Below are 26,995 nucleotides of genomic sequence, written 5' to 3' on the forward strand. Positions count from 1 at the left end.
ATACGCTAGTAATAAAAGCAAATCGCTGCTGTGCAACCTTTCATTTGGAGCTAATTACAGGGGAAAAAGGACAGATGCTGAATGATGGATCGTGGGTATCCTCAGGAGTCAGTTTTGTTACAGATCCTTTGCAAATTTGCATGAGGGAAGGAGAGGCAGGCAGCAAAAAGGAGCTCCACATCTCTGTGGCATTGCAAAGAAAGGGATTCAGTCTAAATCACCCAGAGTCTGGTGGAAATTTGGATGGCTCATCCAGACGTGTGGCTCAGCCCTGCTGCACACCTTGCTGTGGCAGGGTTGGCAGTGGCAGCATCAGCTGCTTCCCAGAGCTCCAGGAGGATCTTCCCTGGGATCTGTGCCTGGGCAGAGAGTGCTGGGCCAAACCTACTTGTGCTAGGGACAGAGAATCTTACTTTAAGTGGTGTAAGTGGCCTTATAGCAGTCAGCTGCAAGAGGATCAGGTATTTTGAGGCAATTGGTTTTGTATTTATCCTATAGGTGTAGACAGCTATGTTTCTGAAAGCTTCCTACTCCATGCCTCTGACTGGACTCACCCAGTAGCTGGAACTGAGAGACGAGAAAAGCTAAAACAGGCTTATACGTATTTCCCTTCCCTCTGGAGATCAGAAATGTCACTTCTGGTGTATTTCCAGCCTTTGATGTTTTCAAAGAAAAAGTTGTCTAGTGTGTTTTACAGTGTATCAGGTAAAACAAAAATGTTTTTAATGATCTAGCTTCTCATTGTTTTTAATTTTAAAAAAAAAGTTACTGGTGCAACATTTCTATTAGATTTAAAAATTAAAATGTACTTTTTCCCCACCCTGTTTTAAGATTTTTTTTTTTTAAATGTGAAAAAGGATTATTTAAAAGGATAGTTGGATTAAATAGAATTACACCCAAAGTGTTGAAATGGCCTAGCACTCATGAGTAAGGGGAAGTTTTATTGAAATCTTAAGAACAGGAGAAATCAATATTGCTGCAGTGTGTGAAAGTCCAAATACATCAATGCCTGTAAGCCATGTTAAGCCTTCTTTTGCAAACCTGAAGTCATAAAATATGGTTTGTGTGTCCTGTCTGGACAAGTACACTAAATTGGGTCCCAAATTGGTAGTAACAATAAAATATTTAAGAACAGGTTTGTCATGGAAAGCTTGCGTTTACATGTATTTGTGGATGATGGACTTTAAAGAGCTTAAAGAATATTAGTCTTCATTGTTTAGAAGCTTTTTATGTGATCTTTGAAGATGATGGGTGAGTCTTGGAAAGGAAAGGTCTCTTTTCTCCCTTCTGTTGGTACGTAAAGACTAAAGGTGAACATAAGGCAAGACTCCCTCTGTCATTCCCTCTGACAGCCCTGTGGTACTTGTAGGTGTGCTGCTGTGTGAAATACCCACCTGCTGTGCACAGTACCAACTGGAATCAGGTGAGGAGAGCCCTCCTTAGAAAGGCTATGGAATTATATATAACCTTTAAACATGGCACCTGCTTGCCACTATCTGAATACTTAAGCTGCTTGCCCAAAAGTTGGGCGTTTAATTGCAGAATTAGTGTGCATTTTTTAGTGGTGGAATAACTTGTTTTGAAGTTGAGAAAGAACACTTTTCCTGATTTACTTGTTGTATTTTTACATTAGCTGGCTTGATGCTTACAGCAGGGCATTGATCTGTGACACATTGTTTTTAACTAGTGTGTCACCTGAATATGTGAAAGACTTTAGTTCTGGACTGGTTAGTCATTCTCTCACCAATAGAGACAAAAGATTTAATTGCTTTTGACGTCAGCCAAATTAGTGCATGCTACAGTTCTTATCTACTGTACAGCTTAATTTACTGGTTATATTAAAGCTTTAAAAAGCTCCTTAAATTTCTTCAGTAGAGAAAAAAGAAAATCTATTATTTGTCTCTTTGGAGTGTAAAACGAGGCAATAATGAAGCACCCTAATCCTTCTTGGATTGCATAAATTGCATAATTACTGGAAATCTATTTGCGTGGTGACTGCTTTGTTACTGTAATTTAAAATTGCTGGGCTTTTTTAACAAGCTAAGCCCACCTACTGCTGATCACCCATGAAGCCCATTCTTCACAGTATTTGACATGAGCTCTGCATAGATACAAACTATTTTACTGCTGCTCACATTTGGCAAACAACACTCTGCCTGCTCACAGCCACTGCAGAATATGAGTAATGGCTATTAATAAACTTCATTGTTTTGTTTGCAGTAAGGATAGGGATCTCCTAGTAATTGGGCAGTTGTGCTGCTTTGCATGTCTTCCTTGAGGAAAACCGAAGAACAACTTACCCTGTGGGAGTTTGCCACTAATGGGCATCAGGTTTCATCCGCTTTCCATGAGTCTACCATGAGCTTTTGAAGAATTAGAGGAGGTATAAAATTAAAGTAATATTTCTTCTGAAAGGTTCTGGGGGAGATTAAGAGAGTACAAATGAGAGTTGTGCTTTTTAAGAAAGTGTTTGCTGAACTGTATCACCAAGATCCAATATGAGAGATATGTGAGAAGCAGAACTCATTTATTGTCTTAAAGTCTCCTAAGTAGGCAGACCTGTGTGTAATCTTAAGTGTAGAGTATCAATGACTGATGCCTCTTTGAAGTTCTGCTTGTCTTTCTGGCCAGGAGATTGCAGGGGTGAGTGGAAGTCACCACACAGAATCGTTAAAACTTTCCTCAGGCTTTTGGATATAATACAAGTTGTGTGTTGAAGTTGAAATGAAACAACAAAACATATTAGATCATTAATCCAATTTGTAGGCTGGAGGCCACTAGCAGTTTGTGAAGACTTTTCATGTGGTCCACAGAAGAACTTTCTCCTTATGGCCATCTTATTGTAGATTATTTTTGCTGTGCAGGTCTCCAGCCTTAACTCCAAGCTAATAACTCAAACTTCACATTGATATTTTCTATTCAGAGGTGAATGTGTCTGTGACAAAATGTATACCAAAGTTGGACTGTATCCTGCACTATACAAGCTGTCCAGAGCCAGTCCAGGTATTTCTGCTTCTCTTGAAATCAGTAAGGGTTTTGCTGCTGGTTTTGCCTGGGTCAGGATTTCATTGTGACTTCGCACCATTCTCCCTGTGATGCTATGGAGGAAGTACTTTGCAAGTAAAATGTTAAGAGTTTGCTCTGTTCTGCCTTAAATATGTGATTACTTTACAAAATGCTCTTTTGTGAAGTAACATGGATGTTTATGTATTGGCCATATTGGTGCTGAATATTGGTACAGCACTGAGCAGGATCTCCAATTGAAGGCATCCAGCACAGGCTGAACCCAGTGGCAGCTTTGGTTATTCTAATAGCGGAGGAAACCAGAAAGCAACCTGGTACTGCTGAATCATGCCAGGAAAAAACAGAACAGAAATGCAAAGTGTTTTATCTAAGCACAAAGTGTTAAAATTTTAGCACGTCCTTAAGCAAGTGTTGGAGAATGATAAATATATCTTCGTATATACACAGATCCTGCTTATTATTACTGTAAGAAATTGCTTGTCAAAGACATGATATAAAAGCAGTTGACAGTCTTCATATTTTTTCTTTCAAATAATATTGGTTTTCTTTTTTACTCATAGTTACATTTTTGCATTGAGACAAAAGAAAGCTGCTACTACTGGTTTGCTGCATTGCAGATGGTTAAAACTTAAAATCAAAGCTCACAAACAAAAGACAGTCCATTGAAGTTTGAGATCTAGGCTTAGACAGGTCCTTAAGATCTTGATGTCTAAAAGAACTTTGAATTCACTTACACAGGAATTTTCTCACTGAGTTGAGCCAGGATTTGTTTCTTTGCATGTTGCATGGTAAGAACTGTTTTGGTTTTGAATAGGAAATGGTAGGATTTGTTACTGTTTATCTTGAAGGAATGCCAAAAGAGCTGCATATATGTATTTGTTCCAGATTCCAATACCATGTCAGTGAGCAGACTAAAATCAGTATGTGGGTGGAATTCAGCAAGTGTCTTGCACTAGTTGAAAGGCTGAAGTGAAAAATGAGAGCTCCAAGAACACACTTGTATGTGGCAAAAGAGTTCCCAGAAAATGTTGCATTGTGATTTCCAAGGCTCAGTGTCCAAATGTCTATTCCATAGTTTAGGTAATATTAATAGATAAATCCAAATGGGCTGTTGGATTGGATCTCATTTTTCTGTTTTATCTCCCTCATCATTCATCTTCCCATCTTCATTTTGAAAACTAACAACCCTAAACAGTCTGGGCTTTTTAGTTGAATATTTGCAGTTTGCTTGCTGTTTATTTTTACTGTCAAATATCTTGTAACTATTGCTGTTTTTTCTGTTTGAAATTGTGCATCTGCTTTCTAAGTAGTGTGTCGTAGCATGGTGGCAGTTACATTATTTAGGAAGGAGTGTGATTGTCACTGAGAGACAAGCTGTGCTACAAAGGTATAAGTTTCAAGTAAACTTGCAGAAAACAATATATCTGAATCTGTGCAAGCTATAGACAGGCTAGAGTGTCTTATCAAAGTATGGATGGGTTTCCCAGGTCTTTATTTAATAATGATGATGAATTGATGGGTAGTAGTCGCTACTTGGGAAATATGTATTCTATTTGGTAGGCATGCCCCCCCCCCCGCCCTGGGGCATTTGCTGTAGCAAAGTTTTATAGTTCATTGAGACATTAAATAATAGATTATAGCAAATTCTGTATGCAGGTTTTGTATCTGATTTCATTGTAGTAATCTTATTCTTCGGACAACACTCTAAAACATTTCAGACTTATGTTGCACACTTGCAATGATTTGTAATTTGGAAGCTTTCATTTTTTGGATTGCTGACTGGGGAGGTTGCCATCAATCAGTGTTGGAAGAAAGATGAGCAGAAATAGGAGGATCAGGAAGAGTAGTTTAGAACTGCTAAATGGTGGGGCATCCATCAGGCATTTTTGCCTTATGCCGTCTTCTGGGCATCCCTGCTGTAAGACATTGCTCGAGAAAGAGGGACAGTGAAGCAATTGAGGAGTATTGTGTTGGTGGAAGGAGCTGTCATTCCATGACCTCTCGGTCTCCAGTGCAAAGTGTTCTGGTGTGGAGAGACTTTCAGTCAGCAGCTCATCAGCAAAGTGCCAGATGTGTTTGCAACTGCTAATGGAAGTGCTGGTCTTGCAAATGCTGCTCTGTGGTTAAATAGGGTGGGCTCCTCTGAAGATATGGGATTGAATTAGACTTTCCAATGTCAAGTTTAGCCACACTGCTAAAAGGAATGGCCAAGAACTGTTGTTGAAACACTGCAGCAACTACAAAGCCCGCAGGGTACAGAGTACTGAAGCTGTAATGAATAATAACCCACTTGTTGGATTTCATCACCAGCGTAAGTGGCAACAGGCAAAAGTTCTGAATTCTTAAAAATAGACATTTTTGGGAACACATGTGATTCTAGCACAGGATCCCCAGAATTTTCAAGTATTGTTATTGTGAGTGATAGATTTTTTGTCTGTTCAAAAATGTGCAGAGTATATCTTGTATTAACCATAGTAGCTCTCCTTAAATCCTTTTTCTATTGTAAATAGATTTGTTTTCCATATGTATGGCTGACATATGCCATTATTTTAAGTTCACTAGAAGTGTTGGTTATATGGCACTCTTGATATCTAATCTGTTACTCTCTTAGAATGGAAGAGATTGTGCTATGTGAGCTTTCCCCATGTATTAAATTATATCCCATAAACGAAGAACAATCCATTAAAATCTTACTTTCTCTAGGCTCTTAGGCTGATCAGAACCCTGACGGTGAACGTAAGAGGTGCTGCACTTGTGAAAGTAATTATTTCTTGCTCTTTAGGGAGTGTGATTTTGATTCTTGTCTGTCATCTAAGTGATTCCAGGGCAGTTACTCTAGATATATCTAGAATTTTATTTTTGTTTTGAGGAATACTTGGGGATAAGTAGCCTCTGCTTATTTCTGTGAAGCATCCTGTCTTTACTCCATGCATAAGACTTTCTGGCTTGGTGACATTCCACATACTTGCAGTGGGCATTTTTGCTGAAGTGCACAGTCAGCCAAATGCTTCCCAGGTTATGCTACAAGATGCGTGATTTTGTTTTTGCTTTGTTTCTAGGAATAACATGCAGTTCTGGAGGGGAACTGGTGGAAACTGAAACTGTGCTGGTTTCTCTTCAGCACATGGTTTAAAATATGTGTACACAAAATCAGGGTTTAACAACTCAAATTATTGCAATTTAGGTTCATTAAAGTTGTTCCGTTAATGAGCTGTTCTTTAAATTTATTTGTATGATTCTGACACGTGCTTAGTAGTTACTTTTTTAATGCTGTAAATCATTGGAAATGAGGTCTTGCAATCAAACTTTGTTGCGAGATGGGATCCTTTAGACAGCACAATGGAATCCTGGTCCCCAACACAGCTCATTAGTAGCAGTTTTCATCTAGGTAGGTATGGGGTCAGATCCCAAAGTAACGTAGTCTGGCATAATTTAATTGAATTCGAAAGTTACATACTAAAGGGTCATACAACTCCTCTGTTTAGATGAGGTTTTTATGGACGTGGTTTAGTGCTAGAGTTAGGTTATGGTTGGACTTGATGATCCTGTGGGTCTCTTACAGCTGAAATGATTCTGTGATTCTGTGTTAGGGAACCTGAGTTTAGACCTCAGTTGGAGGAAGGCCCAGGTTTGCAGAGCAGGACCATAAACAGTCCATCAGATAACATGGTGGTGATTCTCAGGAAACAAGAGTCTGTCACTGCATGTCAATCTGTAGCTCCACTGACAGCCACCCTGTCTGCTGTGCTGGGCTAAGGGCACCTGGCCAGGAAAATTGGAACCAGCTCCTGGGAGATGGTCCTGACTAATTCTTAGTCCTGATAAGTATGTGCCAGCCTGCACTAGGCAGATACAGTGAGAAAACTGTGCTCTGCAGCACTGTGAGGTGGCAAGTGGCAAGACACAGGATTTCAAAATAACGGTGGACTGTAGGATTTGGATAAATGGGAATCTTGGAGCATGTCTGAAGTACCAATGACACGAGAGGAAACAGGTGACTGGCTCATCTGATACCCTACTTTGTGGCAAGAATGAAACTTGTCACAGTTTTTCTCCTTTGGCTTTTTGATATGTATATATGCCTTTTGCACCCTGGAGACAAAAAGACAGGGTTTGAACTTTTCTTTTTTCCTGGGAATCGTCAGGATTACAATGTTGCTGCATGTGCTATTGCTACAGACCATGTTTCATACCAGCACGTTTCTGCCTTTTCATGTATTTTCTGTATTTTTCATATATTTTTCTTCTGCCCTCTAAGCTTTGTGCTGAATGCAAGTTGAGAGGCCTGTTCTCGCACTATGCATTTAGCTTTTGGTGCAAAATCTTGACATCTGAAAAAATTTTTAAAATGTACGTTGGGGAGAGAGATGTATGCTCGCAGGTGGAGATTTTGAAGATCACATTTTGGAAAAGGGCCTTGTTGGTTTAGTATGTGTATATTGTTGGTCACTGATTTCTAGTTAATGTACTGGGAAAAGATGAATTTGATTAGGAAGTATTACATGTATAATCTTTCATTGAAATCTATCAGAAACTAGAACCTATATGCTTAACAAAAGCATTAAAGTTCTGTACAGAGCAGAACTCTGATTCAAAACTGCTGCTCTTCAGAGGAACAGAATTAGATACATTTTTATAAAGAAAATAGCTATCAAATTGACTGCAATGAGTAACATGATTATGAAATTGAATATTTTTTATTTTTTGCTGTTCAAAGACTACTATTTTGGTAAACTAGATTTTGCCCATTATTTCTCAAAAGCTTAAAATAATATATGGCTACTGACTTATAGACAACTTAACTGGCAAGCCATTCTTCACTCACTGTGGATTGCTGTGGATATCCTTTCCCTTGTTTTAATTAAAATCTAAAATAACCTTTCTTTCAGAAAAATTTTACTCATTATAAGATTTTTAAAAAGCATTTGTAAAACTTATATGTAACTGTGCCCTAAATCGCAAAGGCTACCAGATATAACCTGTATTTTACAGAGAAGCTCAAGGTTCAACAAGCTGTTTAAAGCTGGTTATAAATTGTTGCAATATCAAGTATGGGTGTACTTCATAGGCAGTAGATAATGTCCATGTGCATGTGGTGGGTATAATTGAGTTAATTGTGAGAGCATCCTGTCATGGCAGATTCCTATGATGTTGAAGGGATCACTATGAAATTTTTAATACAAGTGCAGTGTGATTACTTGTTCTCTTTTTTTCATTTAATGAAGTTGCTTATTCCACCCCCAAGTTTGTCTGAACACTACAGTAAAAACCAGCTTCTTGTTTTTTGTATCATCTGAGAATGGAGGTATTAATTATATCTGCTGATTCGGCTTCCATTGCTACTGCACTGTATTTTTTCACTTTTAGACTTAACTGCAGGATATATTTAAATATGAACAAGCGGAACAGTGGAGAGTAGTGTCTGTGGTAGTGTTTTGTCAAAGCCAACCTCCCAGAACCAGTATCAGAGTACTTTTGCCTAGCACAATGTCTCTGTTCGTTATCCTAGATGCTTAAAAGTCTATGCACCAAACATCCACAGCCTCAAGTAACGCAACTATTTCTCCCATTTACAGTTTGAGATTGTTCAGGCTTGGTTTTGCTTTTGGAACTAATCAATGATACTGTCTTGAGGTGTCTTTAAGATGAAGGTGCACACTTTGCTACTGTATATTCTTGTAACTACACTGTGACCAGCATAATTATGTCTTTAAATTACCACTTACACTGTTGAGAATTCAGGATCTTAGGTAGTCAGTTGAAATGTGTCAGTGCAGCATCAAACTGAGGAATAACGGGGCCTGCCTATGCTGCGTTCTACCTAATGAGGCTCTGATCTTTTCTCCTCCTTTTCATTTGTTCTACTAAATTGAATCTATGCATGTTCATTTTTAATACTTATGGAAGATCTTGTGGAAATATTTTAATAGCTGTAGCCCATATGAAATAGAGTTAACTTTTTTTAATAGCAAGTGCATTATGTTTTGGAAAGAGGGAGAAATCAGAGAAAAGATGGCATGTAAGTTCACAGCAAACTGTCTAATCCTCCCTGTCTGTCTGAACTCCTCTGCCTCAGCTTTGTCCACCCCAGTCTCCTTTGGCTCGCATCATCTCAAGTTAGCAGGACCGTTCAGTTTCCACAGTCATTGTAGGCAGAGTCTTTTGGCTTTTGCTTCAGCATCAAAAAGCGGTGATGTTTTATACTCCACATCCCTGTCCACAAGAAGCTCAGTTGTTGTGCACCCTCAGCAGCTATAGCAGATTTGGTTGTTGCCATCAGATGATGGTGTGAAGGATGTGAAATGATGAGCTTGGATGCAGATGTGTGAGACAGCTGTTCAGCATACAGCTGTTCCCTGGGACTATGAGTTTCTTCTCCCCATCCCAGCACAAACATACTGAAGTGCTTAGTCCTAGAAGGAAAAGTGTTTCAGAGCTATAAATATGGGCTGTGGGCAGCAGTGATACAGAATACTGCCTGTACAACACAGAACATTATAGAGGAGGCGGGGAGCCAAATCACAGTATGTGTCCAGGCAGGAGGAATGCAGAAAGATAACTGGATACACTTCATGCAGTATAATTACACAGTAATGTAACAACAATGTGAAATGGAGAATTATTTTAGGAAGGGATTGTGAAAATATAGGTTTAACCATGTGCATGTACCTGGCAGATTATTTTTTCTGTTGTGAGGCAGCTTTTAAGTGAGAGATTCACTCCCCTCCTCTCCACCCTGCTGAACCAGTGAACTTTCCCTCCCCATTAACTCCTAGAATTTCTACTGCTCACTATCTATTTGCTGTTATCAGGATGCTGTTAACTATCTGGTGACTTCTTGTGCTGTTTCAGGTAGAAGGCAGCACACTGCAAGCAATACTGTTAAGATAAAACCATGTTGTACTCAAATCACCAATTAGTTGTTTTTTTTGGAATGGGATGCTCAAGAGCTTAGTATATGCCAAAATGTTTTCAGTGTACAGAATGTGAGCCCTTTCCTGACCAAGTCCAGCACTAGAAAGAAGACATTTGCATTTCCCAATTGTACTGTTATGCACACAGTTAATCACCGAATATTAATCTGGGATTATATTGATAGTGCCATAAAACTAGCACATATTTCAGATAGTAGGTAAATAAATCAGCAGGTACCTTCTTGTAGTGTCAAGGGTTTGCTAGTACATTATTCATGAGCTTGATTCTCCTGAGCAGGCTGAGGGATGGAGGAAACAAAAAAGGCAAAGAAACATTGGCACTAACTGCCAGTGTATGTTGTTAGTGCTGAAGTTTTCAGGCATGATTCTTGTAATTTAGTGTGATTGAACTTGTACTTATTGTCAAAAGTCCTTGAAGTTACGTTTCTCACCAGATCTGAGTGGAATACACTTCTTTGTATATTCTGTGTATCTGAAGGAGGCGTAAGGGGGTTCTTTGATTATTCTGTATCCTGGAGAGAATGCTCAGCAATCCCTTACATTTTAATGCAGAAAAGGGAAAGAAAGGATTCCACAGTAGTTTTGTGTAGAGGGTCTACTTACATATATGACAGGAAACATGCGCACTCACTGGTCATCATGATGCTTAAAAAATTATTTCCAGTAACAAAATATACACAATTTATGCCTTATGCTGGGTTATTCTACTCTGAATATTACTGCCTTATTGAAGAAACACTCAAACAAGTACTTTGTGAGCTTGTTAACATGAATCTAAATCTTTCTATATGGTGATCATATTAAATTTTGCATACCATTACAGGAAGGAAATTGCGTATTACAGTTCTGTTTTTATCATTTTCAGTAGTCTTATGTTTATCTTTGATATTATTGATTCTTTTGAAATACAGTGTTTGTACTATACTCAATGAGTAGTATTTTTTAATAATTAAAGTATGGTGAATCTTTTGTCTTTCAGAAGTTTTGATGTTGGGTTACATCGCTTTCTGGTCAGGTAAGCTAATGCTTATTTTGAATTTTAATTCCATATTAAAAAGCATTTCTGTTATAAGTGGACATGGCTGTGTGAACTCAATACTACTTGATATATTTTTGTGGCAAGATCCTCATTCATCTTTTGCTTATATATTAGCTTGAGAAACTCTTAACTATTTGGCTTGGGTATCTATCCAACGTCAGTCTCTAAGGAACCTCTTCAGGTGTCATTCAGAAAAACCTTGACTTGGGAAATTTCAGTGGTGGTGTTCTGCCTGTTCCTGAGAAAATCTTAATTATTCTTGTACTGAAGTTTTTTTCACTGGAAAGTCCAAGTACCTTTGTACTCTCTAAGTGCTTGAATTTTGCAGGAAATTGACTGTGGAGGAGAGTTTTATTTTCTCAATAGAAGGCTAGATTGATTCAATGCAGGGGATGGTCTATGTTCTGAAGTGAATAAGGAAAGTGGAATAATTGTTGTGTTTTGCTGACATTTAGAGGAGTGCAGCAATTAAAACGGGGCACTTTAATAATAAAAGGGAGGTTAATACATTTGAATGCTACATTGAGGAACTGGTTCTGCTGTTTGGAGTTCTTTTGTGTGAGCAAAGTCATAAGTGTTCACTAAAAATGTGTTTGTATTCACGTTTAATAACACACCTATCACTATCTACTGATCTTTACAAAAAGTGTTATGTGTAACATGAAAGACGAAGTTTTCCATGGTCTTCAGGCCCTTAGAAAATTAATTCTGTAAGTTATTTCATCCCACTGAAATGTTGCAATATCTGTCTATGAAGAACTTTACCTTGGAAGAATGAATGCAGTATATGAGCCAGAGGGTGCTTTTTGGGGTCCCACCACAAGGACTGGGTGATCTTAGGCTTCCCTTGGTTTGGCCCTGCTACCAAACTCATTATCTTAGGATACTTGGTCATATTTTGGATAAAGACTCTGTTAAACTTTCACATTTGCGAGTCCTTTTTGCCTTAATACAAAGAGCATATCTTAAAGGGAAGAATACTGAGTAGGATCATGCTGAACACCATGATTTTGTGGTTTAAACTAAATACAAAAACCATGAAAGATTTGAGATCACGAACAGCCTATGTCACAGCAAAAATCAGGTGTGTTTTAAGGCTGCACAGGCAGTCCCCCATCCTGACATCTCATAAGCTTTGAACAGTTAGCTTTGTAACCTTAGTGGTGTTTTACATATTTCTTTGTATGTAACAAAAACTTTTAACACACAGCTGTCTTCACTAAAGCCATAGTGTCAATATTGCTGAAGATATATACATTTCAGTGTGTAGATATAGTTTTTAGACTACCAAATGTATTTAAGTTCTGCTATCTGTTCTATAGAATTAGTCTATATTTTGACCAGCAGATTAGTTTATTTTTTTAAAAAAATAATAGTAGAAATCTAAATCATCATAAAATAAATGGTTTTAAAATATTCTACTGTTGTAAAGGGAATATAGTGCACAAGATCTCCTGGGAATGAGGACAACTACTTAACCGAGAATAGAATCATATTAAGCACTGATGCACTAAGCTTGAGCCCGTGGTAATGCTTCTGCCACAAAACATGCTTTCACTTGGTTGTCACAAAAGATGTAATAAGATATTATTCTCTTGTACTGCATTGTTTTATATCCTGCAGAGATGCAGCGCTGGAGTTGGATGCTCATGCAATCTCTGGACTGCAAATAGCCATTGAATTTGGATGAGCTGAATGTCATCTTTGACTAATGTGTCATTTTTTTCAAAGCCCAGTGTGGATTTTATGCAGTGTGGTGTTCTAACCTTAGACAGCTTTGATACTTCATTCTCAGTCTGTCACTCCTGTTAACAACTTGAGGAGCCATCAGATACTTTCTTGGTAACTCTACTGCTAAGGAGGAAACATCATTGCCTTCTGTTGTGGCAGGATGAGTTTTGCTTGGATTTCCTTAACTAAAAGAAAAAAATATCCTTTGTTTAGTAAATGACTTTTGGACTAGGAAACAGAAGACTTGGTGTTACATCTCTGCTGTTGATCTGCCAAGTGACCTTTTAGGAAGTTACTGCCTTTGTTTTTGCCTATTTAGACAGTCTCTGCTCCTGAGAACTTGCAGATCTTCTCCTTCTGTGTTCATGTAGTATCTGTCATAAATGGTCCTCTTCACAGTTTGGGTTTCTATGTGTGAAATACAAACAGCGTGTGTGTGTGTGTGAAACCAAACCCAAACAAAACCCAAATAAACTAGAGTTGCAGGAAGTGTTGAAAAATCTGAGTTGAGATTTGAAATGTTCAAGAAATGGTATATTGTTTCAAATATAAGAATGCTACCCTGCAGTGGAACAGGGGATCAAGTATGACACTTTCAAATATAAAATTAAACCCAGCCTCAGCTAAAAGGACAACCTGCGTCTAATTACTTATTAAAATGCTGATTGAAGGAACTAGAACTGCACATAGCCTGGCATACACAGCCAATGGAGCTTGCCCAAGTGAAGTGTGACACGAAGTATGATAGAATTACAGCTACATAACTTCTTCAGTGTTCTTAGCAAAAAAGAATAAATATATATATATATTTCTATCCATCCCTCTAGCTCTGGCTTGAACTGTGCTTCTGATGGTTTTAAAGATAGCTCAGAATAGTTTTAAAATACCACCTTTTAAAATGCATTTGTTATTGAAAAGTGTGTATTATACTGAAAGGCAAACTCTGTGGTGTTTATTGGCTTGGTCTGAACTGGATTATAGGACTAGGTTTCTAATCACTGTACTTGCATGCTGAATTATGGTGGCATCATGGAACTACTATTCATGAAATTAAAGTTCAGTTGAGTATGTTGTGCTCTGGGCTTTGAACATTTTGTTAGCTACACCATAGTGTTTGAAATGGGAATCTTGGAAATTCATGGGGAAAATATCAGTAATTTCATTATTAAAACTGGGGTTTGATACGACCCATTAAAAATGTACTACCACACTTGGAAGGTCATGGTTTTCACACAATGATATAAAAGAAAGTATAGGTTACTACTTTTAAGATCAGCAAATTTGTTAATCAGTGGTATTTAAATCACACAAGTACTATATAAACAGAGTAATATTTTTTTCATGGTGACCACAGGGAAAACAGCCCTGTTTCTCTTAAATCTAGATGTTCTCAGAATGGAGCAATGGATGTATTTTCAGAACTCAAAATGCATGAAAACAGCCTTTGGGGTGGCAGTTTAGAGGGCAAAGAGTAAGAGAGAGGCTGCTTGGTGCTGTTTGTTCACTGAAGCTATTTTATCCAGGCATGACCAGGGCATTGGATGAAATAAAATCATGAACATAAGAGAATATTTACTGTCCTAATGCCAAACAGTGCTTCCTTTAGGGCAACATTGATGAGGGCAGCAGAGAAGAATGACAGTTCCTGGAGGCATGATCCTTTTGAAAAATCTCCAGGCTTTCAGCACTGCTGTGCCTTTGAACAAATGTGAGTCATAATCATTCCAGTACAGATCTGGCTTTGAAAAGAGCTGCAGGACCACATACCCCCGATGTCTCCCAGAGATGTCCATCTGTTAGCAGTGCTGACAGCTCACCCCATGGTTTGCACTTACTTTACCTTGCTTAGAGTTGCAGGTTGTTTAGGTTTAGCTTATTACCTGCTGCAAAGGTTCTCCAAATACAAAGCCTGAATATCATCTGTTTTTCTAGTTTTCTTAGGTGAAGCAAGGCATACTTTAGCTCTGGCATCAAAATTTAGTATGTGTTGCCGCCTCTGGTTTTTAGTTAGAAGCAGGGCACCTCCAGGTAAGGGCAGAATGGTCCCATGGTGAAAGAGCAATTATAGTTCTAAACAAGGTATTGTTAGAAAAGATGATAAGGAGAAAAGTCTGTTCATCAGCTAGCTGAACTCCTGTTTTTGTTCTCTGTGAAATCCCATACGATGCTACCCAAAGGAATAACAAGATAATGATGTTAGTGAACTATCTGATAACTGGTTTAAGTAAATATTTTTAGAAGTGAAGTTTTTTCCTTGTTCTACTCTGTTCAGAAAGGTACTACTGAGATCAGTTCCTGTGGGATCAACCTTCTTCTGAAGTGTAGACATTCCCTCCCAAAAGACATCAACTCTTTTCTGAGGTGGTGAGAAGTTGCTATCTAAGTGTTACCCTTATGGGAAGTGTAGACTTGCTGAGGAGCTCAACAATTTTCAGGCCATCCCAAGCTGAAGAGATCTGTGCCCCTGCTTAAAGAAACAAGCATTTCTTGTTATCGCTGTTTCTGTTAGAAAAACAAACAAAAAAACCCAACTAAAAAAGTATCTGATGCAACAGTCCCTTTCACTTTGTATTTCATCCTTCCTCTGACTCCAGGGCTAGATAAGAGGTGATTCTAGGTTTTGGCAGCTTGACACACATTGGCTGCCCTCTCATTTGGAAGCCAAATACCAGTGCTCATGCTGTGCAGTCTCTCTGCTGCTGCTTTGAATGTGGCTGCCCATAAAATACTATCTATATTTTAATGTAGTGTTGTGGGCTAGACAGCACACTATGAAGGAGATTCTACTGTTCTTCAACATAGTTGATTGGGGTATTTGGATAACCACCTCTGCCTTTGAAATTGCTAGGTGCAAAGTCCCACAAGGATGTGTCCTTTTTCTTCTGCTCTGCCAAGAAGTTTGGCTTTTTGTTTCACTCTGTGTCTTGGTCACCTAGTCATCCTTACTGTGTGCACAATGATCATAGAACAGTTGGGGTTGGAAGGGACCTTCAAAACTCATCTAGTCCATCCCCCTGTAATGAGCAGGTTCACAACGAGATCAGGTTGCTCAGAGCCCCGTCCAGCCTGGCCTTGAACGTCTCCAGGGATGGGGCATCTACCTCTGGGCAACCTGGGCCAGTGTTTCACCACCCTCATTGTAAAAAATTTCTTATAGCTAGTTGAATCTCCATGCTTAGTTTAAAACCATTACCCTGTGTCCTGTTGTAACAGGCCCTGCTAAAAAGTCTGTCCCCATCTTTCTTATAGGTTCCCTTTAGCACTGAAAGGCGCAATAAGGTCTCCCTGGAGCATTCTCTCCTCCAGGCTGAAAAATCCCAGCTCTCACAAGAATGTATGCCCAAACTGTCTCCTGGAGCAAACCAAATAATTTCCTGGAAAACAAAAATCTGAGTGTGGTTCTGGGGGTTGTTCACAGCGCAGACCCTTTCCAATAGGTGGTGTGGATATAAATATGCCAATTTTGCCTTCCTGTGCTCCATGCAGTCCGCTAGTATTTCCCCAGTAGCTTTTACCTATAGGACCTTCCCTTGTCTTTTCAGGCCATACTTTTGTTCAGCACATAACCTTTTGCCATGAAAAGCAGCCACAGTGCTGCCCTCACCTTGCTTCAGCCGCCTTGAGAAAAACACAGTGCCTTAAGAGGCAATTTCTGCATTGTGTGGATATGGCTGATCTATTCCAAATGAAGTTAATCCTGACCAGTTCTGCCAGATATCTGTGCTACTTTGCCTGGGAATCCTGTATGAGCAGACATTTGGCTTTTATATGTAGCCCATGTGTCAATGGGAGACCCACTGAATAAGCAATATTCTTTGTGTTACCTGTGACAGTTTTATGTTTCTATCTCATTTTTCTCACTTGACTCGCTGCTGGCACAAAGGTGCTGTATCGATTAAGGAGGAAAACAATTTATATTTATCTGTAATCATCAAAGTAATGTACAGGGTGAAAACTGCCAAAAATGTAAGTAACACACTGCATCATTCCATGTAAATCTACTGACATGCTTCCTAGGGGAGGATCCAGTGATGCTGGTACGTGCAGGTAGGACATACTGTGTGTTGGGTATGTATAACTGCTGTGCTTTCATTCTCTTTTGGATCCTTTCTGCCTCCAGTCCCTGGCCTTCATTCATACCAAGTGAGGGCTAATAGAGTGTGAGGCTATAGCAAGTGGTCACCAGTCTTGACTCCTTGGATCACGGTGCTCCTCTGGAGCAGTGCAGGTAAAGCCAGGGGAAGGAGCAGAAACAGAATATTCAGCCAAGCGTGTCCAGCTATGAAACAAGCTTCCAGAGCAGACTAATGCAGAAATGGGCTGTTTCCAAGTTACATTGCAAAAACATCCTTTTGGAAAAAAAAGAAAAGCTGCACTGTAACAATACCTCCTTAGCCGGGGAGCTTGGAAGAACAAAGGCGATTCTTGCCATCTTTTGTATGGCTTGTGATGGAAATACGATATGCAAGAGTCAGCCTTTGTAGAGAATTATTTGAAATTTTGTGATTAAGTTAGCACATTGAAAACCCAAGAATGTAGCCTTGTCACTAATGAAAGCAGTTGTAGTAATCGCTAGATGTGATTGAATGGCTTTGTGTTTAATTGATGAGCAGTTTTAAGATTGAAGTGTTTATTTTATTACCGTGAAGAGGTATTGGAATTATTTCTTGTTTGAATTTACTTTTAATATGGAGCCTTAGTGTTTCTGCAAATGTAATTTTTAAGTTTGAAAAGAAAGAGTAGTGCAGCAATCAGTCTATCTGTAGAGACCCCAGCATGGAGGAGCTGAAAGCTGGAGGTCTTTTTATAAAATCTTGCAGTTCTGTCCCGCTGCATCGCAGACTCCCCTGATCTCTGCTTTCAAGTGCTCCAACTTTTGCAATGTTTGCTGGTGTTGGCAATTTTTGAAGGGTCAGCACTGGTCTAATTGTGTTTTTGTTGAAAGCAGTGGTAACAGTGAAGTGGTATAAACAAAACAAAACCACAACATGCAAACACAAAACCCAAACCACAAACAAAACAACAAACCCTCCCCCTGGGTACTGCTTGGAAGCTTCTAAAATATTCCCAGCTGCAAGATCCAGCCTTATTGCTGCTCAAGGCCGTAGCTGAACTGCTGTGGGTTGCAGTGGGAGGCTCCGTGGATGTTCTGCTGTGTGTGTGTGCTGGGCATAAGTATGGACTGTACAAGTGCCTGTCATGTATAAAATCAGTTGGGGCTCTTTGCTTTGCATGGGACGGTATCCAAAAACCTCACATTTGTTTAAAAAATAAAACACCAAAAACCAAACAACAAAGAAACCCACTTGATCAGACAGTAATGAAGAATGATGCAGAATTGCTTCAGAGCAACTGCAGTCTCTCAAATGCCATCTCAGAATTAAACCTTTTTTTTTTTTTTTTTCCTTTTAAATAGAGAAAACAATCTGTTGTTACATAATGAATTAGCATTGAGCATGTTGCAAAAATAAGGCTGGGGTTTGTATAAACAAAACTGAATCTTTATGTAAATGTTATGTAAATGTGACATTTAAGTTAAACTGTTGGAGTGCGGAAGTCGGGATTAACAAGGTACAGATCTCATCATGTTTATGTGTTGCAACTGTTGAATTAAAGCGGTTTGTTATTTTTGTTGCAGGGTGTTTGAGTTACTGTCTATGGGCAAGAAATACACCCTTTGTGGAATGTGAAGGAGCTTGAGATTCAGTTCAGGTTGCTTTTAAATAATTTTACTGAGTAGTTTAATGGAGCCAGATCAAAGATTGTGTTTCAGTATAACAGAAGAAAGTATGTGCTTAGGATTCTTGAACCACCTGCAACTGTGAGGATTCTAAATTTGTGAAGTCCAGGAAATTAGTTCATGGGAACATTTAGACTGCAAGGGCCAGAATTTGGTTGGAGTTTACGCACGATTTTAGTCTGATGGGCTTTGTATCTTTTATGACTGAACCAAACTGTATTTCAGAGTCACAAAACTGAATATATAAGAAATGTTACTTATGTGATGGTATTATTTATATAATACTTCCAATTCCACCAAGCACTTGTAGTTAAAGGCAAACATGTGTAAAGGTTTCATATGATCTAGAGTATAAATTCACAGATTTCTGTATAAGTTTGTTTTCTTTTTGATTAATTATTTTGTCTTGCTCACCTTTAGTGTTGTCTTTTTTATTTTCTTCTGTGCACCTTGGTCCATATTTGTACTTTGGCATGCTAAGAGACACAATTACAACTTCCAAAGAGTGGGATGCAGTCGGTGTAAACTTCAGTCACAAAGTTATTTTGTGTTTTATGTTTTAGATGTGTTTCGGTAATCTGTGTGCTATTTCTGTGTGATAGTATATTGGACTGTGGGGGGAAAAAAAAAAAAAACAACCACGAACCAGTATGAAAAAAGCATTCCTTTTTTCCTCTCAGCTTCTGGTAAATTAGTTGTGTGCAGCACAACTGCTGTAAGTTAAAGACTAAGCCTTGGTAACCTGAATAGTTGAGGCTCTGAGGTTTCTTTTCATTCTCCCCTTTAGAAATAAAAGCGTTGTGTACCTCCTGGCCTGTTTTCCCCTCCCGCTGCAGGAGAGAACGAACCCTCGAATTGCAGCGGCGTTATTCGTGGCTGGCGGCCGGTTCGGCACCCGGGGAAGCCCCGGCAGGAGCGGTCCCTGTGGAGCGCCGTTCCCTAGGAGCCCACTCGAGTTTCCTGGCCGTGCCGCGGGGTTCAGCCTCACACACCCCCCACCCCAGCACCCGCCCGCCTTGCCCCGTGGTGCCGGCAGGGGGCGGCCGTGCCCCGCTTGCTGCCCGCGGGCTGCCGGGTCAGCCGGGGGACGGGGAGCGGGGCACCCGGAGCCGTAGCGGGGTGTGCTGCCTGGCAGCGGGCACAGAGCTGCCTGGCAGCGGGCACAGAGCTGCCTGGCAGCGGGCACAGAGCTGCCTGGCAGCGCCCGCAGCGCTGCAGGTTCTCTTTCTGCGCTTGTACTTCCCTTAGAAACGTCTCAGCTGGAAGAGACCCTCAGGATCGGGTCCAACCGTAACCTGACTCTAGCACTAAACCATTTCCCTAAGAACCTTGTCTAAGTGCCTTTCAAACCCCTCCAGGCGTGGTGACTCCACCACTGCCCTGGGCAGCCTGTTCCACTGCTTCACAACCCTTTCTGTGAAGAAATGTTTCCTAAGATCCAATCTGAACTTTCCCTGGCACAACTTGAGGCCATTTCCTCTTGTCCTATCACTTGCTACTTGGGAGAAGAGCCCAACCCCCTCCATGCTACAACCTCCTTTCAGGTAGTTGCAGACAGCGATAAGGTCTCCCCTCAGCCTCCTTTTCTCCAGGCTGAACAGCCCCAGTTTCCTCAGCCGTTCCTCATCAGACTTGTGCTCCAGACCCCTCACCAGCCTCATCACCCTCCTCTGAACTCTCTCCAGCACCTCAATGTCTTTCTTGTTGTGAGGTGCCCAAAACTAAAGTCAGGTTTTGAGGTGCAGTCTCACCAGTGCTGAGTACAGGGGGATGATCAATTTTAACTAGTTGAGGCTTGGGAATGGATGGAACTTTTTATGTTTAAGCTGTGCTTTCTGTATAACTTATTTCTCTTCATGGTCGACATCATGGGAAATAACATCGGAGTCCATAAGGCTGCCTTTGTGTTTTTTGGAAGACAGTCCCATTCTATGTAATGTGCATCCGCAAGGATGAAATCTATTATGCGAGCTCCTCTGCTTTTGTGTCTTCCCTTTCTGAAAAGTCCCAGTTCAGACAGTAGGTAGTTTTTATGACATATGGGATTCAGGCACAGCTGCTCAGAATAACTGATCTGGGTTAACACAGTGGAATGCAGAATGACTCCACTGCCCCTCTGGGCAGGAAGGCTCATGCCTATTTCTCTTCCCTGGCTAACTTACTGTGTGGAGTGTTCTCTCCTGAAGATCACAGCTCTTTGGCTCATCTTTATGCTTGGAGTCAGCTTACTTGAATTTGCCTGGGCCCAGAGTGGTTTTGAGGTGCTTTGTGATACAGCATGTCAAAACAGCAACCCCTTAACCCCTTAATCTAAAGTCAGAAGTTACAAGGTTTTCTCACTTTGTTGCACTTGCATAGTCAATTCTGAGAGGCGGTACTGAAATAGATGGCGTTACTGCTGATTTTACGGCACTGCAGGTGCGTGCAGCAGTTTCAGTGGGATCGATAACCCAGTGACCCCTGTGGTTGTTGTTAATACAGTCTGTTCTCATTCCTTGTCCCAGACCATGTATGCTCCAGTGTATGGACTTCGTTCTAGGTTCTCTGAATAATCCAGGGACATTTATAGAGTTAAGGAAGTTTGTGAGTTTAAAGATCTACCTTAGAGCAAGGTGCAAAGAGTGGGCACAAGAAACAAATCTAAAAGAGGGGAGGAAAGGATGAGGGCAGGAGGCTTGATAACTCATATCAAGTTACCTGCAGATCAGGTGCTTGGAAGGTTTCAGTGTGGAGTGAGAATACTTTGAGACACCTGAGTGGTGTCATTAGACCTTGATATCTGTGTATCTGTCTGCAGCAGTATTGATTTCAGTAGTAAAACCCGAGTAGAGGACTCGACTGTGGTTATTTACAGCACCGCTAATGTGTTCAGAACTGTAAGCAGGATACCCAGGAGAAGGTAGAGTACACTATTGAAAAGTGCTGCCTGTGTGGGATGGGAGGCATTTTAGTGAATGTCAAGCTGAATAAGATACCGTATTGAAAGCCATATTCTCTCCGGATTGATTCCTCGGTGGCACGTGGAGTTGCTGAGTGCAAATCATGGGCTGGCACTGTTATGGAAGGCTCTGGGATCCGTCTGCGGATACAAACGCTGCTCTCGCTGGCGGGTAGTGCTGTGATGTAAAGTGCAATCCTTGCTCCACTGTGGACTGTGGGAATTCAGTGAGAGCTGAATTTCACCCTGAAGATCTCCATGTTTTTTCTTTTCATAGATGAAGCACAAGAATGATCATCCTTTGTAAAATGCTTTGAGATCTGTGGATTAAGAATGCTATATAAGAGCTCAACGTTGATATTTAGTATAAGCTCTTTACGTAACACCAAGAACAGATGATAAAACAGGACAGGAAATAACTATTGGATTTGGAATTGTTCTATCACAGATATAAACTTAAGGTAAAAAATGGAAATACTGTGATTTTTGGAAATCTGTATGTGCTCTTAATTGCATTTACTTGTGTGGATTATGAATGTAAATAGGGAACTGTAGTAAAAAGTGGTCTTTTAAGAAGCAAAGATAAAATCAATAAAGCATGCATAAATTACGTAAGTTAACATCTTTGCAAATAAATGCTGTTTATGACACACAGTTTAAGGGGAAATACTCCATCCCTAGTTCCTAAAGGAATTGGGCCATGTGAATCAGAATCTCATGCAGACTTCCATCTTAAAGGTCACAAATAAATAATTGGGTAGAACTCATATTTTTGAAGGAACGAGGGGTCAAAACCTGCAGACTTCTAGTTATCTTGCTGTCTGAAATAAGTGAGTAAAAGAACACACTGTAAGCTTCCTAGTATATCCCAAAAATGTAATTGCAGTGCTGAAGAACGAGCTAGGGTCATGGCAACTGGAAGATAATACTTTTTATCAGCTGTCATATAGTTCTTGTTTAGTTTCTCCTCGAGAAGATTTAGCATTTTCTTGCAAGCAACATAACTGGGCACTTGAAAAGTAACTCAACTTTCCAGCAGCCTCTGCTGCTCTGTTCTGTGTGAACAGCAAAAGGCAGTTGGCTTGCCTGAGTTACATGATGTCACCGCAAACTTAAAAAGCATTAAATAAAGCAGAATTCTATCTTGGTTGGTGTAAAGAGCATCAGGATGTAGAAGCAATAAGAATTACTCTACTATTTTTTGTGAATACTGATATTATATAATGAACAATATCTTATCTAGCTATAAGGATAATGGCATTCCATGGGTAGTGCTTTTCAGAGACTTTTCTGCTAGATTTAAGAGATTATTTCAAAACGTATGTAGCATTTTGGTACAATGAATTGCTTTTCAAATCTGGATTAGACTATTGCTCTGAAAATATTACATATTAGACATTCACAACTTGCTAGTGAGGCAGAGTAGTTTTAAATACTGACCTTAAATTTTTCATCAGAGATAGGGAGAAAACGTTAGAATATAAACTTCAGAAGTTTTTCTTCGAGTGCTGCCAAACTCAAGTATACGTATATGTAATAGATATACATACATAAAATGTATTTTCTGGATGGATGGTACTAGAGTTACTTGTTGTTCCTCCCCCAAGCAATAAGAAGCCTAGCTAAAATGAAAGTTTCCAGGAAATCAGAATAAAAATGACCTGATTTAGATGACACTTTTGCTGAAAAGTGCTGTTATAGAGAACTAAACTTTCATTTAGGGTGATGACTCAAGATAAGAAGGGCTGCTTTTGCATTAGAAGCAAATGATTAAAAGTGCAGCTGTTGAAATGGATAGAGCTCGAGAGCAGCCTTCGGTGGTCGGTCAGTTTTAGCTGACAGCCGAGCAAGAGCTTATAAGTGAGATACCTGCAATTTTATCGTTGTTCTCAAGGCAAGGAATCATCTTCTACTGAAATTAAATTACACATGAAATATTAGTAAATGAACCTGAGTCAAGGGCTTCCTCTGTTCTTGTTCAATAAGGGTTTGTCCTATATAATGTATGTGAGAGCAATAGGAACTGGTATATGTCCATGTGCCTTTTAGAGCTTTGTTGGACAGTCAGCTGTTGAAATAGATGTGACATACTGTGGGGGCTTTCTGTGATGTAGATCGTAATAAATATTTCATTTCTTCTTGTTTGTAGTGTCTCATAGGTTTTAAACTATGTAAACAGCAAAATGGAGATGGTTAACAAAGTAACCATGGAAACCTCCTTTATCCTCTTTCTCTCCCTCTCTCTGTGGAAATGTTTTTTGATGATAGTTATGATTTCTCGCACTGTAATTTGAAATGAACCGACAAAATAACCCATAAAAATGGTATTTTAAGTTGTTCGTTATCTAGTCACAGCCAACAGACAAATATTTGTGTGATCAGTGTAAAGAGCTTCCATTCATGCTCTTTATTTGGGATAGCACTGAAAGAATAAAGTAAGGGATAGCAAATAACAGTATGTAATGCAGGTGAAGTGCCCTCTGAGGAGGAGGCAACCTGCAGCACTTGGTTCTGTTTGAACTCTCAGAGTGGGAGACGCTCTCTTGGCACTTGCAGTCGCTTTGCAGTTTTTAAATGGGAGAGTGTTGCTTCCTTTTTGGTTCATTTAGCATATTGACAAAATACCGTCAGGTTTCGCAGAGCTGTTCATCCCTGGATCTACAGAACTGATAAAAAGGAATATGAAAGGGAGTTATGTTTTATGTTTAGAAATCACTAAGCTTTATCATTAGAAGTGCTGGAAGACCAATATTAGGTTAATTTACCTTTCTAATTAATTCCTCGCAAAATAATAATTGCAAATACGAAATAGATATTTTACATTATCTGATACAATTTTAAGAAACATTAAAATTTTATTTCAGTAATATAAAACCACATTTTATTTTTTAGATTAAATTAGTTTCAGTGATTAGATACAAGGGACATGCTTTTATTGTCCCTTGACTTCTGTAATTTGGAGTTGGAGAATAACTTCTTAGCGGTCCTCCAGCGGTCTGGAGCACTACTCTGTTTATTACAGTACAGGTTGTGCTGCTTTCAATCAGGTTTTAAGAATTTCCATTGCCAGGATTTCTATCACTTTTTGTCCCTGCTTTTCTGGGCAACAGTTCTAGTCCATTGAGATGGACTTTGGAAGATTTTTCCCTGTCTTCTCTGGTTCCTGATTCCAGAACTGAAGATCTGTTGATGTTTCGAACTCTCTAATCAGAGCTTTGTATGACTCAAGAGGAGCGACAGTTAAGGAGCGACAGTTATAACGGATAATTTTGTACTTTCTTATTCATGGTTTTGCCTCAGGTTTTGGTTTGTGGTACCATAAGGCGTTCTGTCTTATGCAGGTTTCTAGTTGCTAAAGGAGTTGTTGTAAAAGTTAGAAATTAATTCCTGACTTCAAGTAAAGAAATCGTGTAGAAGCCATTAGTATTTCACTTCTGTAGATATAAAAAATAGCCTTAATAAGGCCAAAGCGTTGAATACACCAGGCAGAAATTTTTCCTGCAGGCCAATCTTCTGTTATTTGTAGTCTCCTGTAGATGTGATATCAAGTTCTTTCTTCTGGTTTTTGAGTCTCAGAAATTAATAGTGGCAATGTTAGCATAGCTACAACCTGGTGAAAAGTTGTGATTTAATTCTCTGTGATCGAATTTCTGGGCATAATCTGTGAAGAAGAGTTATGGCAAATGCCAACAGAACTGCAGATGTGGTACAGTGATACATGGATTTCTCAAAGTTGACGTGGTTTTATTTGCTTAATGTTACCAAATTAAATGATATTTCAGTGCTATGAGGCAAGTAGCCATATTGCAGAAAATTAACCTTACTTGCTTTCTGGACAGTGTTTAGACAAGGGTGTATGGTGTGCAGGTCAGAGGCACAGTGCTCAAAAGTGAATTTAGAAAAGTGAGTGTCTCATACCATATGTGCCCTTAGTTCCTCTCCAAATTGTTTTTGTGCTTCACAATGCTATTTTAGATTATTTTTTTTTTCCTCTTCTTCTGGTGAAATGAGGAAAGATGAAAACTTGATCCGCCTTAAGTAAGGCACAGTGACACAAGGTTTTGAAGTGCTGTCAAGTGCACAGACCAAATCAACAGGGAAAGCCTGAAATTATTTTTCTCAAATTCTTTTCACCTTAAGTATGGCTTATAACAAAAGGCTCAGAAAGCAATATTCAGGCAGAAGTGTCTCGCTTCAGCTGATGGTGTCTCTGAAGAGTTCAGAAGTAAATTAGAAAAATAATGACCGCTTTCATTAAGATGTTTCAGCTTTGGAAGCAAATGTGTTGGAGTTACACGCTTTTGCTAGAGCTATAGATGCACAAATTGTTTTTAGGGTCAGACTTATCATTTGATCACAGAAAACCAATATGTTTTTGATCATGATCTGCGTCTTGGAGGCAGCACAGATTTTGACTGGGTGATTATCATTTCACTGAAGTCTCATAGACCCTCCAGGACTTTTAAAAGTGTAGTAACAGGTGAGTAACTGTGCATATGTGTGAATAAATGCTAGGCCACTGGAACACAGGAGGTCCCACTTAAATATGAGAAGAAACTTCTCAGTGAGGGTGCCAGAGCACTGGAACAGGCTGCCCAGGGGGGTTGTGGAGTCTCCTTCTCTGGAGACATTCAAAACCCGCCTGGACACATTCCTGTGTAACCTCATCTGGGTGTTCCTGCTGCAGCGGGGGGATTGGACTGGATGATCTTTTGAGGTCCCTTCCAATCCCTGACATTCTGTGATTCTGTGATTCCTGTCCTGCAGATCCTGTATCCATCCATCACAGCACGGCAGTGGTAGAAGGGCACAGACTCCCAGCTCTTCCTGCCCGTTCCCTGCTCTGCCTGTGTTAGTGCAGGGGTGTTTCAGAGAGACACCCGAGCACACTGAGCCCCCAGGACAGCCTTGAGAGCTTTCTCCATAAGACCATTTCACGTTATTATTGTTGTCTTTTGAGCAAAATGTGCTGTAAAGTATATAGAGATCTATTTCAGTAGTCCTGAAACAAATTACAGAATTGTTTTAAGCTAATATCCTTTCCTGAGTGTGTCAATTTTTCCTACATTTTGATTTGTTGTTAATTTACAATCAACATTAAGGGATGTGGGGTCCTTTTTCTGTGTAATGAAATTAGTGCTAGCCCTTAAGAAAGTATGTTAATGAAGAAAACTGCCAAATGACTCCATTTAGATGTGCATTTGATGATGATCATGGCTTCCTCTGTTTTGTTGGCTTATCTTGGTTGTAATTTCCAAAGACCAGTGTGTTGTTTTTTTTTTTTAAAGATGTCTAATTAATCAATATTTTTTGATACAAAGAAACAAAAGAGAGCTTTAAAGAGACCTGGTTTATTTGCATTCTTTTATATGTAATACAGCATTTTGTGATCTGTCTATATTCATTTATTCTGGGTTTAATAACATTCCAGCTGTGCTTTTTTGAGTTGTTGGTACTAAACAAAAAGGTATCAATGAAATATTTACATGTGAGCACCTGGGAAACTGTTGTGCAGTGCACAGTTCTGCCAACACTGTGAGAAATCTCAGGTCAGAAGAGTTATTAGTGGCAGCCTGTGAGGAGGGGAG

General features: G+C 39.6%; 1 protein-coding gene across 4 annotated transcripts in view; it reads left to right on the forward strand.

The window, feature by feature from the left end:
- The window catches only part of HHAT (hedgehog acyltransferase), a 205,609-nt gene that overhangs the window by 74,564 nt on the left and 104,050 nt on the right, over positions 1-26,995 (forward strand). For all 4 annotated transcript variants that reach the window (XR_010471604.1, XM_065058374.1, XM_065058375.1 and 1 more), the window contains one exon: positions 10,939-10,974. Coding sequence is in view for 3 of the 4 variants with exons in the window: in XM_065058374.1 (XP_064914446.1) it covers positions 10,939-10,974 (36 nt within the window). In the remaining variant the exon portion in view is untranslated. The remainder of the gene's footprint in view (positions 1-10,938; positions 10,975-26,995) is intronic.

This window comes from Columba livia, chromosome 3 (assembly GCF_036013475.1).
Source record: "Columba livia isolate bColLiv1 breed racing homer chromosome 3, bColLiv1.pat.W.v2, whole genome shotgun sequence".
NCBI lineage: Eukaryota > Metazoa > Chordata > Aves > Columbiformes > Columbidae > Columba > Columba livia.